The 17,184-nt window shown below is 40.2% G+C and overlaps 1 protein-coding gene across 1 annotated transcript in view; it reads right to left on the reverse strand.

Moving 5' to 3' along the window:
* Positions 1-17,184, reverse strand: part of hecw1a (HECT, C2 and WW domain containing E3 ubiquitin protein ligase 1a) — a 193,327-nt gene that overhangs the window by 25,064 nt on the left and 151,079 nt on the right. The window contains 5 exon segments of the mRNA XM_079661830.1: positions 1,531-1,627; positions 1,999-2,110; positions 2,431-2,565; positions 9,427-9,612; positions 11,667-11,773. Coding sequence (XP_079517956.1) covers positions 1,531-1,627; positions 1,999-2,110; positions 2,431-2,565; positions 9,427-9,612; positions 11,667-11,773 — 637 coding nt within the window.

Consider the following 17,184-nt stretch of genomic DNA (forward strand, 5'->3'; position numbering starts at 1 on the left):
TACAGTGTTCACGGAGAACAGGATGGAGAGGGGGCTGCCTGAAGAGAGCTTTAGGTGGGCGCTGGTTTTAACAGAAACACGGCACAGCAACCTCCTAGAGCTACGGGCAGTAGTGTTGGTCTTCCAGCATTTCAAACCCTTAAATCGGGGGAGACACGTAATGGTCAGGAGCGACAACAGCACCAAAGTGGCATATATCAACAGGCAGGGCGGAGTCCGCTCCACCGCTTTGTTGACCACAGCGGAGAAACTGTGGTTATGGACTTCAGAGGTGGTGTTAACTCTTGGGGGGGGGGGACTGCACACGAGAAAGCTGCTCTACGTCTCATTCTCCCTCTCCTGGGGAGAGTGAGGCGGGAACGTCTGTCAATCATCCTAGTAGCGCCGGATTGCGTCAGGGCTCCGTGGTACTCAGAGATGACACAGATAAAGATGGGCCAACCCTGGGGGGCGACGTCTCAAGAGGCAGGTGCAATCGGGGCGACCTCTCCAGGCTTGGCTCCTGAGAGGGACAGGCTGAGACAGGGTGGATTGTCTGATAGTGTTATTCAGTCTATCCAGGCAGCTAGAGCCGGATCAAGATCACAGCTTGTTACAGGCCGAAGTGGCTGGGATTCCTGCGATGGTGTGAGGAGCGGAAAATAGAGCCCCTATCTTGTGAATTGGGATCTATTTTTTCGTACTTACAGTTATTGGTGGACAGAGGGCTTGCTCATTCCACAGTGAAAGTGTATGCAGCAGCCATCTTGTCCTGTCAAAAGGCTGACCTGCCGTCAAATCAGCCACTGATGTTGAGGTTTTTATGGGGGGTCAGGAGGCTGCGCTCAGTAGTGCACGCCTCCGCCCCCGCAATGGGACCTGCAGCTGGTGCTCGCGGCTCTGGCCACAGAACCATTGAGCCTCTGGAGCTCTCCTCCCTGAAAGCACTGTCGTGGAAGACAGCATTGCTACGTCAGCCATGAGAGTGTCCGAGTTAACCGCTCTATCGATGCACCCGAGTTGCTCGGTTATCCGGGGTGACCAGAGCGGGGCAACACTCAGACCGAACCCCTCCTTTGTGCCCAAGAGCCTAAGGAGTGCGTTCAGGTTGAGGGCTACTCAGTTGGGGGGCTTTAATCTTCCACCCCATAGTGGGGAGAGGGAGGCTAAATTGCACCTCCTCTGCCCTGTGCGTGCGCTAGCGTGTTATGTGGAGCGGCTGCCCTTAGACGCACTGAACAGCTGTTTCGGGGGCGGGGTGACCGGGAAAGCCCTGTCCAAGAAACGCCTGGCAAGCTGGCTCTGCGAGTGCATTGCACATGTCTACGGACAGGCGGGGAGAGCAGTGAAGCTGCTTAGTGGCCAAAGGGAACTTCGAAACAAATAGTTACGTCTCCAGGGGCAAAAATATATTTTTGCATGAAACATGCATTGTGTAGCACGAACCCTTGCTATATACACACGACGACAGTGATGATAACAAAATAAAAGTTTAGAATTAGCATTAGTACCTCATTATTTCTGATTTAATAATTTTAGAAAGAAGCATACCTCAGAGCATGGTTTCTGCTTAGGCTTGGCTGTCGCTCTTGCAACATATCAAATATGTTTGGCTGTCGAAGGAATGCCACAATTTTGTCATTGTACGCTAGAGAAAATATAGAGAAAGACAAATAGAGAATAAGCAGTTAAAAGACAAAAAAAGATTTATGGTGTTACAGTACATCTCCCATACTTTTCTATTGAAACTTGCCGAAGTGACAGACACAGTCCAAAATATGTTGGGCTAGAAAACACAAGCAGCCAGTTGGCCAATATTGTCACAGCTTGTAAATGAAAAAAAAAAAAAAATAATAATATCATTAAAAACCTTCCAGATGGTACGTTTTTTTGTTTGGGCTGATACCAAAGTCCAGGTATAAGTATCAGCATTGAGAAGTTGCATACCTACTTAAACCAATGAATTGCATCAGGTTTACTGTGGCTTAATTAATGATATTAGGCTTTGACAGTGCTTACAAGGAGCAGTCAATTGTTGTGTGTTGTTGTGCTGGTTTCGTATGGCGGCTACCAGGCTGTTTCCAGGCCTGGCCATTAGGGAAGCCCCACGACTCCTGGACACATCAGAGGCCTGGCAACAAACACCAACAGCACAATCTTCACATAAACAATCACATCCTTCATTATCATATTTATAAGTTATTTTCTGTAGATGTATTTGTTCAACAAATCCCATGAGCATCCAAGCAACAACATATGGACGTTATTAAAAAGTATTGTGTGTATCTAAAGCCTGATATCTTTCATTCCTTTATGCCATAAATCGCCTTTGTTATCCAAAAGCGTATAGGACACCAGTCATGCTACAGTACATTTTCAGGAAGGGAAATATTTGTGGATTCAATGACGACAATGAGTCACTTGATTGATGGTACAGGTAGGTGTGTGTACCTCCCCAGCGCTATAGCTGCGCAATCTCTGCAGATGTTGTCTGTGAGCAAGGTGGCCAGGCAGCCCGCCATTCTGCAGAGGGATGCGCGGGTCAATGAACGTTGTGGCACGACTGTTGTGGTCCACAAAAAAAGACTAAGGAACAGAGAAAATAAAATACTGAAGAGGTACAGTATGTTTTGTCAAATATTTATTTGAAATGATCTTCCACAGAATGAATACATTATGAATCAAATTTTATTTAAAAAAAAAGCTCTTTGAATATTTAAATAAGCAGGGGTGCACATAACTTTTTTTGTGAGTTACTCAGATGAGTACCAGGATCAGGAGACAGCGTTTGGTACTCACCCCATACGAAGCATGGTCCTCCTCAGTGTCTCCTTCACTGTCCTCTATTTACACTTATTGCATGCTAGATGATGAAGATGCACCTCCCTGTCTCTTTTTAAGCCTCCGATTTGCTTTCTCCAAAACTTCTTGCCAAAACTGTGAAGTCCTAGCATTTCCTGAGGCCAAGTGGAAGGATCAAATACTAAGAAATGATCACATGACTTGAAGTCATATCTGATTTCAGATGTGGGAAGTTACTAAGTACACTTCTTCAAGTACTCTACTTAAGTACAATTTTGAGATATTTGTACTTTACTTGACTTTGATCTAATTTAACCAGCTTTGAGAACACTTTAATGATCAATCATTACAACACATATCATATATATTATTCTGAAATCGACCAATCTGCACATTGACTACTTTTACTTTTGGTACTTTGGGAACTATATTTTGTTGATAATACTTTTCTAATTTTACTTGAGTAACATTTTGAATGCAGGACTTCTATTGTAACAGAGTAACACTCTACTTTTACTCAAGTACAATATCTGAGTACTTCTTACACCTCTGTCTGATTTAAAACTCTTCCATAACACCCTGAGTAAGTTTGCAACTGTGTGTTTTACTCCACTTTGTTGGAAATAAAATTGCAGCAGCTTGACCACAGAGCGTGAACGTTGTGATCAGCTGATTTTGCGCAGTTCTCCAGTGTGTGCGCGGGGCACAGAATGTGCACAGAGGAGTCTCCCACTGCAGCCAGTTGGCGGAGTTTTGGCACAATTCTGTTGTTCATACCAACGTTAACCCTTTGTCACACGGCGACCAACTCTGTAGTCCGGTGATCTAAGCCTCTGCCTCCTGTAAGCTTCACAGGTCCGTCGGTTATGTCCTGCGCGGCTCGGCCAGCACCCAGTTCAGTCAGCCACAGAAAGTCCGAAGATTTTTTGCAGGGAGCGAAACGGCAACGTAGCTGCTTAATGTCTTTGTTTTTTTTTTAACATGTCTCGTAGTTTACTCCATTGACTGTTGACAAGAAACTCGTGTAGACGAAATATGTGTTTTGTTTAGATGTTTTGAGGTACGCAAAGGCGCGTAGTGACACAAGTGACGTTACGCAATTCAGATTTTTGCCGCGCATGCGTACCTGCGTACCAGTTATGTGCACCCCTGTAAATAAGTACATTTTATGTAAAAACATTGACATGCCTTTAAACTACATATCTACTCTCAATCTGACCTCAGAATTAATACAACAGTAATATTCTATTAACATGATCATGATCATCATCTATATGGCTTGATCATTTACATAATATTATTGAGTTTGTATAGAATATTTCATACAAATGTCATTGGTCTTGTCCTGTAACACTGCTTTTAGTACAGCGGGTCAAATGTTCAAACACACTTAATTTTGGAACCAAACATTGTAGAAAAACATTTAAGGTGTCATATCCAACTAAATTAGGGATGCCCAATCATTGCAAATTATGTATTGTGTGTGTGTGTGTGTGTGTGTGTGTGTGTGTGTGTGTGTGTGTGTGTGTGTGTGTGTGTGTGTGTGTGTGTGTGTGTGTGTGTGTGTGTGTGTGTGTGTTGGTGGAAGATGTGGCGCAGTTATGTATTGTATGTATATCCATGCTTCAGAGAATGCATCTATACCCATGGGTATAGACGCATTCTTTGTAGAGTTCTATGTTTTCTTGAGCCATACTTGTAAATAAATCCTGGATAATGACATGTAGCTTATAGCTAACTCTCTGTAAACTAGTTAAAAGGTCTATCTTGAGAGAGGCTGATCAGATTTGACATGGCAACCCACCAGTGCAGTCAGAATCTCTGGCTGCTGTGACTTGTGATGTGAAATTCTCCGGCCGATACTTGTAATAAACTATCAGTGTTTGATATCAAAGCTCCAACTCTCCTCGTGTCTCTCTGAGTCCTGACTTTCCATTGCTGCAGAAGTTTCCCTTACAAAGAACATTTCAAGAGTATGGAGATAGAGTGTTTGCAACATACATCTCTGCTCAACTTGAGAAAAGCAGCCGCATTGACCTTGTCTGGGATGTATACCTACCTGCCAGCCTGAAAGCCTCAACCAGACAAAAGAGGGGAAAGGGCACCAGGAAAAGGGTGGCTCCTCCTACTGTGATGCCAAAGAACTGGAAGGACTTTCTTCGATGCGATGAGAAAAAAAACGACTCATTTGCTTTCCTGTCTCGCAGAGTTGTTCATCTTCCTCTCGCAGAGGGCAAGGAACTGTATGCAACAGTTGGAAGTGGAGTCCTCTGCTCTCCTGCTGAGTCTTACTTAGCCTGCCTTGCCCCGTGTTCTCAAGAGGAGGCCGACACTCGTCTACTTCTGCATGTGGCAGATGCTGTGCAAAAGGGGTGTAAGAAGGTGACCATACGTACTAGGGATGTAACGATATACCGAATATCGCGGTATCGCGGTAAATAAACTTCCCAATACCGTCGTGAGACTGACAAAATCTACCACGATTTTCCAAAAAAAATATATATTTTTCGCTGTCCGTCATTTCGACAGACAGGATCGTAAAATATCCGTCATAATCCCTTATTACCCGGGCGGTGTTATGCCGAGTGTTCATGCACCTCGCGGGACGCGCACAGCGTAAAGCAAGACCTCCAAGACATGTATTGATCTGTACGGCAAAGTACGGTTTGGAAACTATATCATTTCCTTTTGGAGGGCATGCATAACACGGCATAACACCAGAGCCTGGCTGCGGGGAAACGTTGGCGCTGTTCCGAGTTTGTTCTAATCTGTCAAAATGACAGACTGCATTCAGATTTTTCCGTCATTGTTAAATAAAATATTCGGTTAACGCGACCACTGGTGTCCCAGCAACATCAGTACCAAGCGACAGAGTTTTTTCCAGAGCAGGGGATATTGTAAATGCCCAAACATCCCAGCTTATAAATACCTGGAAATGTGGACATTCTCATATTCCTAAAAACCTGTCTGATGATGCTGAGTGAGTGACTAGTGAGTTTGAGTTGAGTTACTTGAAAAACTAAAGTCAAAACTTGATTTATTTTATTGCAGGGTCTGATTATTAAATGTCCTTGTTTATTTGTGAGATGCAGTGGCATAAAGAAAACAAAGCTTACTTTGTTTGGTAGTACTAGTAGGTAAAAAAACACTGGTTTTCTTGTTCCAGTCTGTTACTGTCACTTTGTTTTTGACACTTTAAAATACTGCTATCCTACAAAAATGCTGTAAAAATCAGATTTATTATTTAATAAAAAAACATTTTCCGAGTAAAAAAATGTTTTATTGAAGAAAAAAAAAATTCTGATTTTTTTCCCCTTCCCTTTATTATTCAATATCGCGATAAATACCGTACCGTGGACTTGTTATCGCGATATTATCGTACCGTGAGTTTTTGGTATCGTTACATCCCTAATACGTACAGTTGATACCGATGTGGAGGTACTGGCTGTGGCTTCATTCAGCAAAATAGCTCCTGATGAGCTGTGGGTTGCCTTTGGTGTTGGATCAAGCTTTCACTACATAGCTGTTCATGAAATTGTTGCCACAATGAATTAGGGGTGGGCGATATTGAAAAAGATAATATCACAATATTTTTCAAGCAGTATCACGATAGACGATATTTATCACGATATTTTTTCATGTTGGTTATTATGGTTATTTTTCAAGTTACTTAACAGTACTGTACAACCACCTACGAGGTAACAAAAACTAAAATAAAAATGAGTAACAGACCAAAATACCATGTCAAGCTGGTTTTAATTCTGCAATGAATCCCTGAATGAACAATTCAACAGGAATTTTGATATGGCTTCCTCAGTGTTCAAGTAGGTAGGCCTACACCCTACACAACAAACGTTAACACTGGTTTCTACACCAAGTAAAGTGCACTCTTTTGCTAAATAAAATAAAATATTCAAGGCACAGTTTCTCAGTATAAAAAATCACTTTCTGTTTTAGGTAGCACTAGCAGTGATGTAACATCAATAAACATGGAAAGGAGAGTAAAACATAACTAAGTAAAACATAAAACATCAATGAGGAAAAGTCAGTGCCAAACAATTAAAATGAAAACTTTAGACTTGAAGTGCAATCAAAAACTTTAGCATAACTGAATATCTGTTTAAAAAGGGAAACACAATATAAATACCTTATTGATAAAATAAAATATAAGCCAACAGAATCAACCAAGTCAATAAATGAAGTGCAATATTGTCTGAATCCTGACTAGACAGCTTGGTTTTTTACTAACCGTTATCAGTATTTAGTTACTTCGGCATCATTTTGAAACCTGTATTACAATTGAATCACGGTGAAATAGGTAAATGTTGTCGTAGTTGGTTTCCACCACAGTATTTGCATGGATATAAGCCCCGCCCCCTCTCCAGTGCGTCCTGTTTGAGTGACAGGAGTAAAAACAGCTGACAGTCGCGGTGAAACTCCAGCGATTAGAGCGATGAGAATATTCGCATCGACTCTGTTGTGAACGCAGCATAATGCAGTTCAGAAACCACTGTTCTGACGCTTTTAAAGCAACTTCAACATTTGAACAGTATCAGGGGCACACAGGCCATGGAGGCCGTAGGACGTACAATTATTTTCGGGGCTTCACGGCCAGACCGAAGGGCAATGACGGCATGGCCGTCATGGCCGCCGTGAAAATCCTACCATGGTGCACTCGCAGCACTCACAGTGAGTGCACATTCTATGACTGAGGGACTCTCTGTATCACGATAGATATGATATCTCTGAAAAGGCATATCGTGGAGACCTAATATCGTCTCGACGATATATATCGTCATATCACCCACCCCTACAATGAATCCAACAAAATGTCTGACTCTCCCAGTCCTTCACGCTTTCACTGGGTGCGACACCGTCTCTGCCTTCGCTGGCAGAGGGAAGAAGACTGCCTGGGAAACGTGGAAGTCTTTCCCAGAGGTGACTGGTGCTTTCAATGAACTCCTATGCATGCCAAGTGAGGTCAGTGAAGGATCAATGTTACTGCTGGAGCGATTTGTGGTGCTGATGTACGACCGAACCATTGAGAGCATGGAGGTGAATGATGCCAGGAAACAGCTCTTCACACAGAAGTCTAGATCTCTAGAGAACATTCCTCCAACCCAGGCAACACTGAAGCAGCACATAAAGCGCACTTGCTACCAGGCAAACTGTTGGAACCAGGCATTGGTCCTGGATCAAGAGATGCCAGAGCCATCTGACTGGGGCTGGACAGAGGAAACAACTGGGTGGCAGCCACTTTGGACCACTCTACCTGAAGCATCAAAATCGTGCCATGAATTGATCCACTGTCGCTGCCAGAAAGGGTGCACTGGACGATGCAAGTGTGCCAAAGCTGCACTGAAGTGCACTGCACTATGTTTCTGTTCTGGAGACTGTTAGATTTAGATCTGTATTATTATCATCATTAAAATAGACTAGCACCATGCGTCTATTATGTTGTATTATTATCCTTATAGTTTCAAAATTGAAGGACATTTCACTATATTGCATAGGTCCAATCCAAACGTGTTTAATGTAATTTGACCTTGTCCTTGAACTAAATTAATTTTCTTTGATTCTGGCGATCTCAAAAGTATCATCAAATGAATGGGCCTCCACAATTTAGGTGGAAATTACACATTAAATGACACATTATTTTCTACATCGTTTGGTTACAACATTTTAAAAAACTTTGACATTAAACACAGAGGACTGGCGACCATCTTGGATTTGACTGTTACCTTGATTTCATGTATCTAGCTGATGATAAGTTGATATCATTGGTAAGGCGGGAGCATAAGCTCCATGTCATTATCCAGGATTTATTTACCTTTATGGCTCAAGAAAACATATAACCCTACAGAGAATGCATCTCTACCCATAGGTATAGATGCATTCTCTGAAGCATGGATATACACAATACACAATACGTAACTGCGCCACATCTGCCACCAACACACACACACACACACACACACACACACACACACACACACACACACACACACACACACACACACACACACACACACACACACACACACACACACACACACACACACACACACACACACACACACACACACACACACACACACACACACACACACACACACACACACACACACACACCACACACACACACACAATAAATAATTTGCAATTTTGCAAATTTCAACTGATTCACAGTTTATTTTTGGTCAATTTCTACTTTTATCTTCACCTAAATGCATTTTCTTGAATTCTGGCAATCTCAAAGTATCACCAAATGATTGGGCATCCCTAATTTAGTTGGATATGACACCTTAAATGTTTTTCTACAATGTTTGGTTCCAAAATTAAGTGTGTTTGAACATTTGACCCGAGAGACTGGCGGCCATCTTGGATTTGACCTCTCACGGTCCTCACAGGTCAAATCTGACTTCCTTCCACATCTGAAAATAAACCTTATGGTATGCACTAACTATGTTTGAAATGTCATGCTTTTCTCATAAAATGCACAATTGTTATAATATGAGGGCTTATCCGCTGTACTATTTTGGCACTGCATTAGTTGTAATCTCTGTCTGCTAGTTGTTTAAAATTATTCATTTAACTCTATGGTCACAATTCTATGCCCACTGTAATTTTACATTCGTAACTTACCTTGCCCTGGGGGTCAGTCTTGATCTCCCAGCCTCTTGATAGCTCCAGCTGAGTGTCTGCAAACTTGTTGAGGAAAACCACAAGGTCCCGGTTATGCTGGTAGCGCTCAAAGTTTCTGGCATCGCGGCGCACCTTCAGAATCATGTGTTTCACACAACTGCTGTTGGTGAACACCCGGTAGGCTGCCTGTCAAGAGAACATCAACACGTTTACGTTGATATTTATAAAATGAAATCACTGATAGTGGGAAACATACTTTTTGGGCAGTGTTGGCAATGTAATCATGAGTAAAGATCCAGACACATATCAATAGCCTTCCCACTTCATACTGGCGAGATGAGAATTAGTTTTGGACTCGTTACGCCACTATTTTGCAATATTTGGAAAGTAATTGCAATGGTATATCTATCCACCAGGTGTTTGGAAAAAGGAAATGAAGGAAGGTAGAAGGAAATATGAAAGAGAGTCAAGGTAAGAAAAATGGAATGAAGGAAGAAAAGGAGGATAGAGACATTGAAGGTCACTGACTTTCCTTTTATCCTTTCCAATTCCCTACTTTCTTTTTTACATTCCTCCTTCCTTTACTTCATTCCTGCTCTGTAGTTGGAGTACAACTGGACATTCTGGAGGAGGTGGCGGGGGGGATGACACAGAGGAAGTCCGTAGGTGTTCGGATCAGGTTAAAACCCCACTGCAGTCAGCCTGTCATTGTGTCCCTGGGCAAGGCACTTCACCCCAAATTGCTCCTGTGGGTCGCTTTGAATAAAAGCGTCGAACAAGTAACATGTAATGTAATATTTTATCTTTATGTTTTACCTTGTGTGAATCCTGTTTTCACTCTGACGCTGTTGCTGCTATAAACGCCTGAATTTCCACACGGGGATTAATAAAGTTTATCTTATTTTATCCTATCTTCCTCCCTTATTTCATACTTCCTTATTTCTTCGGTCAAGGAGAGGGATTGTTTTCAGGATAAATTAATTAAAATCACAAGACGGAGACACAAACATGTGCATTTTATACTTATATAAAAAGATAATGTCAAAGATAATCCACCATCTGTATTTTCTCTAGAGGAAAATATTTGTTTCTGTTACTACAATTAACATTCCTATTGATGCAAATATAAGGAATGCACAACAAAAGTGCAATTTTGTTTTGACAACTATGACAACACTCCTTGAACATGCGCTATGTGAGAATCTGCCTTGGTACAAAGTAGCAGTGAAAACATGGTACGGAGTTTCATTGATTTGGGCATTCTCTCAATAAGCAAGGAATGGATTTGATAGTGAAGCACTGACACAGCGCCCTACAAAGTGTGGCGAGTGGATAGACCGATTCACGGACTTTCCACATGGTAAAAGTGGGGGGGTCTAAAGTAATCATTTCAAAAAGTGGGAGGGACTTGTCCCGCCCTCATATAATGGCTGCGACGCCCATGGAGTGGTGCAGTGACGCGTCCTAAAACCCGGAAGTAAGCTGCGCATGGGTTCCCTCGACAAAAAAGTAATGGGATTTCTCCATAGGATTTTGGAAAATAGCTTGAAATAAGGTCTGTGGAAAATGAACCTGTTAGATAAATGCACATTTTGTTCAGCCAGATAATACTTTTATAATTTTAAAATTATAATTTTAAAATTATAAAAGTAGATTTTAGAAATTACTCATTCCAGTTTAACGTCTTATGTGTCGAAGTAACTTAACATAATGTATCAAGCGAAAGGTTAGAAAAAAGATTACATTTATCTGTAGGTACAGACACTAATAATAACAATAAAGGCCTTTTACTTAAAATCAAGTATTTTAAGTGGCTGCTGGCTGCAGCTCCCTCCTTATACAGTATACCAATTAAGTGACAATTTTTACTCAATTGAGTGATTAAAATAATGGTTAATGTCCTCATTAGTCACTTCAAAACAATAAAATAAAGTAAAATAGCATCCAGGTCAGCAAATATAGTTTACAACTTTATCCTAAAATATTGTATTTATAAATACTGTATTTATGTATGTCATTTTAAATATATTAAACTACATCTGATATGAAGCTCTGAAAAAAATTAAGAGAGCACTCTGTGTCTGTTGAATTCCAACACAGAGAAATGTTGTCAGTAGTTTATAGACTAAAATAAAAAAATGATAATTTTACTCAAACACATACCTATAAATTGGTGGTCTCTTAATTATTTCCAGAGCTGTATCTACATAGCCATTATTTTGTGTGTGTGAAGGACTAACATAGTTACTGTGCAACACAGTGAAGAATTCTGGGTGTGTGATGAACTTGACAGCAGGCGATTGGAGGAGATGACTGATCTTCTGGTGATTGACAGGGGAAGCGGGACCTGCAGACAAACAAGGTGAATTACTTTCTCTGTTTTAAGCACTAACGTAGGTTTTTAAAGAGGCTTTATATTAATTATTAATAAATATAATATTTGACATTTAAAATATGATAAACCATTAATGACATTGAAACCAAGAAGCCAGTTATTATGTCATTATGCTGTGAAAACATACACTATATAGACAAAAGTATTGGGCCACCTACACATTCCACCTACAGGAGCTTTTATTACATCCAATTCCAAATTCTTAGGCATTAATATGAAGTTGGTCCCCACTTTGTAGCTATAACAGCTTCCACTGTTCTGGGAAGGCTTTCTACAAGATTTTGAAGTGTGTCTGTGGGAATGTTTGCCCATTCATCCAGAAGAGCATTTGTGAGGTCAGACACTGATGTTGGACGAGAGGTCCTGGCTCACAATTCCCGCTCTAGTTTATCCCAAAGGTGTTCAATGGGGTTGAGGTCAGGGCTCTGTGTGGGCCAGTCAAGTTCTTCCACACCAAACTCATCCAACCATGCCTTTATGGAACTTGCTTTGTGAACTGGGGCACAGTCATACTGGAACAGAAAAGGGCCTTCCCCAAACTGTTTCCAGAAAGTTGGAAGCATAGAATTGTCCAAAATGACTTGGTAAGATGAAGCATTAAGAATCCCCTTCACTGAAATGATCAAATCAAAATGTCAGTGTTTACTGAGCTGGTTGGGGTTTCTTAAACTTTTAAAAACATGTTTAATGGTGATATACACAGTCATAGTTAAGGACTTACACGTTTATAATAAAGACATTGGTATTTATTTTAAGATCTTGTCATACAATCATACGTATTGGGATCATTTGCATTAACCTGTTAGGCCCCAAGTCTGTTTTTCAGGTTTCAGGCTCGAAAATTACATTCCCAGAACAAATGACCATATCTTCCCTTCTAAAAGGGTTACATTAATAATATTTGTTCTCAAAGTAATGATAAACCTGTGAGTTGGATGTAGAAAAGTCAGAATCAATATAGATGTTTTTTATTTTAAAGAAAATTCAGATTGAACATGGTATAAAACTGTACATTATAGTGTCCGTCCAAAAGATATTTTGTACTTATAGTGAAAACTAACCTTGGATGATGGGTTAGTAGACTAAACGTTTTAGGAATCCAAAGTACAACATATAATAAGTACCCTGTATCAAGATTGATGCAAAACAAGTGATATTTGACCTTTTTAGACAGATTTAGCAAAAAAAACCTCTTCAGGGGCCATTTGGGTGGATTTTCCATATCTCTGGCAGCCCTTGTTCGATTTTGACATGTGACATCTCTTTCTGACCATTAGAGCCAATATAATCGAAGGGAAATGGTCCCGCACACACTCATGTTAGGTGGCGTCTCTGCGCAAGCTAGCTTGCAGCAGAGGGGAGAAATATCCTGCTCTGATATCAAGCAACGGAAAAGCTGTTTTATTGGTTATGGATTATCAGAACATTTCAAAGGGGACACAGACACATTGGATTAACCTATGGATTAACTACAGCATCGTTTTTATCGTTTTAATGCCATTGAAGACCAGTTTGGACCAGACAAAGACGAAGGTAAGCCATGTTAGTGTTGTGGGCTACCTAGCGCCACTTGTTTTGATGTACGTTTTGTTGATAACGTCGCAAGTTTGTATCTTTCAGTGTTGAGGTGGGCACCGTTAGATTCTGTATCTCCTTGTGATCATAAACGATGTGTTGGATGCACCTAGAATAAGTAATAAGGGAGCTAGGAGTGATTATCGGTGCAGTAATAGGTTAGCATATTTCGCTCAGGGGTCATTTAGATGCTTCTTATGAGACTTTTGTTTTGTTTTGGTAAAAATGGTTTTTATCGTCAATTAGCTGAGATTATTCCCGTTAATCTGGTATAACACATTAATAGGTTCTTAAATATTAAGATCCCCTGAGACAAAAAAAAGTACCTGTCGGCGGGGACCTTGAGGTTTAACCAAGTGGCAAACTGTGGGGTAGAGCCGGAACGCCAATACGGAAGTGCCACACACTACAGTTCATATATTGGCCGATAGGGACTGACTGCAGAAAGGAGCTATTTCCATAGACCCCCATGTTAAAATGCCCAACTTTACAGCAGAAAAAAACATGTTTCTGCCCATGGATGCAATACATATTATGATGAATATAGTTAGATTCCACCTTCATGATTATGGATCTGTGAGTGAATTGTTTTCTAACACGACCCTTTTATGACGGCTCTGTCAAGTGACTGCTGCTGCTAGCTTCTTGTCTGCGGTTTTGCGCTAAGTGAAATTTGAGTGCTTTATTTATGTGTCAATGATTTTAATCAGCTACGTAATGAATGTTAAGGGTTAGCGTGTAAGCGAGTCGTAGCTACATCGGTGCTAACGATGCTAATCGTATCCTCCAAGTTAAAATCATAGACTTCACTTCACTGCCTATAAAGGTTAAAACAAAAAAAAGAAAGTGTTAAGCGTTAAGTGGGATAATACTGTAGAACAAACGGCTTCTGTTTGAGGTTGATAAAATAAGGTCATCCTTGTAACTTAGAGAGATATTTTATTATGTAGGTAGGAACTGTATGCATCGCTAAGGTTAATTTAAATTGGCTATGCTCAAGTATGTAGACAAGCTAATGTTGAAGTAGTGTATGTCAAATCAACCTCACAATAAGATGTGTGTATATTACAATTGTTAATGTCATATTTCAAGATGATTACTTAGATATTACAATATGGTTGGTTGAGCCGGAGTTCATTATTGAGCTTACACGTTAACGTCACAGTCATCTGAAGAACGAACCCAAACCTTGTTGTTTTTATGAATTGCATTACCAAATGGGTATCAAATAAACAGGTAAAAAAAAAGGACCCTGACTCGGACAATACACAATCCAACATGTTCAACAGAAGAGAATCAGTTATATTGTTTGTACACATGGTACTTTAAAAATATATATCTGTTTGTTGAAGGTGTCCAGGTGATGCAGACAGGCTGGACCAGAGAGTGAGAGACAGAACTGGACTCCTCACAGCAGTGAACTTCAGCTCAGGTACAAAGACTCTTTTTTTTCATACTGTACAAAGAATCAAGAAAGATATTGGTTTAAATGAATGAAGTATTGACTTTAATACACTGATATACATTCCATTAAACAATACTAGATCACCTACACATCAGTTAAGTTGAGGGTTTTTTCCAGGCAAAAAGTTACATTTAGATGTTAACAAGCAATATGATTTTGTCAGCTTTCTAATTTAATGTATCGAAGGCAAATATATTTAACACAGTGAGAACTGCTACTATTTATCTCTCAATATTGTCTGTAAAAAACGTGTTAAAAGTTATTCTTTCAGTGAGACAACAGAGCAAGCTTCTACAGTTGCACTACGTTTTGATAACAGTTAAATATTATTTTGATAATAACATATATTTCAATGTTGATGAACTTCATACTTTTCATTCATAATCTGATTGTCTTTGTAGCTCACTGTTGACATTTTAAAAAAACATTACAATTACAAAATAATTATATCTACAGCCCCTAAACACACAAACACACCGCTTTCATAAATAACACACTTGTTCTGCAATAATATGTTTTATGTTTCCTGTAATTTTTGTTAGGAAAGGACATGCCTGAAAGACACAACATTTTCTCCTTCTCTGAGGGTCAAGAAGAACATCCAAGAGGAACATTAAAAGCTGATGCTATGAGATTTTAAGACCAGTACACTAAGAAACCACTTTTATTGTAAAATCAGTCAGATGATCCATTGCACCTATTTCCACATCTACACTCCATCAGCTGATTATTTGTATTTGCCTCGCTTTATGAGCTTCACATCACTTGTGCCTTGTACCGCAGAGTTTGCAACGTCACAAATAAATGGGGCCAATCTTCAGTCAGATGTGAATGTGTAATCTAACATGTTCAGTAAGAATAATGGACAAAAGGAGTGCAAATACAATTTATTGAAATGTGAACCAAAAGTTAATCAACTGTTTTAAATAAAAAAAGCACATATGGACAGAAGGTGTAAACCTATTAAATGTATAAGTAAACACATTTAGTCAAATAAAGTGACAGACTAGGCCTGTGCAGTTGGTATCAGCTTTGCCCAGCATGGGCTCCTCCATCAGGCCTGGTCCCCCTCGCAGAGGAAAGACCCTCAGTCCTCTCCGGGCCAAACAAACAGACAGGACGTCCATCACACGGAGGTTTCTCCTTGAAGTCTCTGCAGCTCTCTGGACACCACACTGTGTCAATCCGTCCACACTGAATAGTAGAGGGGGAAAATGAAAATAATAAATGCTTTAGACAATAAGAAACATTAAGTTGACTGTTGAGTTGCTCAGTTTTTTTAGATTGTCAATATTATTACTTTATATATAATTTATCAGGTTAAGAGGCACATTCAAATAAAGATTGGTCTTTAAATACATGTTGTCTTTTGAATTGTTTGTGTAAAGTCAAGGATCTAGAACTGGTACTTAGTTTTAATGATACAGTCTGGTTATTATGCTATTTGGAGGAGGCCTCACAGGTAAGAGCACTAACTAGCTACCATCACATGTACCTTAGCTTGACTTAAATGTATTAAACGTATAATTAAGTGATATCAAAATATAAATAACTAATGTCATGCAAACATATTAATATTTGCTTGATTCCAGTGTTGAATTTAGCACAATTGCATACAAACGTTAAGGGATTTTAAGATTCTGAAGTATTATGCTAAAAACTCAATAACTTAGATTATTATTTATAGTTTTGCAGAATAGTTTCATGTCCGCTTACCTTAGAAACGCAAAATGCCACTGCAGTGTGCAGATGGGGAGCATGTTAGCTTAGCTGGGTAGCTTCAGCTAGCTCTGGAACTTCCAGCTCGGTGGCAGGAGGTCCCGCCTCGGCTCCGCCTCTTTGCCCTTATTTGGAGCAGGCTGGAGTAGCCGGGAGTTGAACTCTGACGTCACTGTCGAGCCGTAAGTGGCCGACTCCGCCTACTAAGGGCTTCTCGGCAACTCTGCAGAATCCTATGGGTGACGTCACGGACCCTACGTCCATTTATATATACAGTCTATGGGTTTAACAGGTTAATGAGGGTGAGGGTGACAAGCATAAGTTTCACTTTACTTTTTTATGTCAATTCCAACCTCGGTCATGAAGAATATGTTTCACTGTTGTCCATGTTCATAAAGCATAAAACAACACCATAAGTGCACGGTATATAGATGCGTTTACAGCAGTGTTGGGTGTAACGCGTTACCAAGTAATCACACTCAATATTTCGGTAATGCAGTAATGTACGTAACGCGTTACTGTTATAAATTCAGTAATCAGACTACAGTTACTAACATTGCGCGAAAAAATTATTAGATTCTCCCTTTGAAAGTAGTTAATACAT

This window comes from Notothenia rossii (assembly GCF_949606895.1).
Source record: "Notothenia rossii genome assembly, chromosome: 12".
NCBI lineage: Eukaryota > Metazoa > Chordata > Actinopteri > Perciformes > Nototheniidae > Notothenia > Notothenia rossii.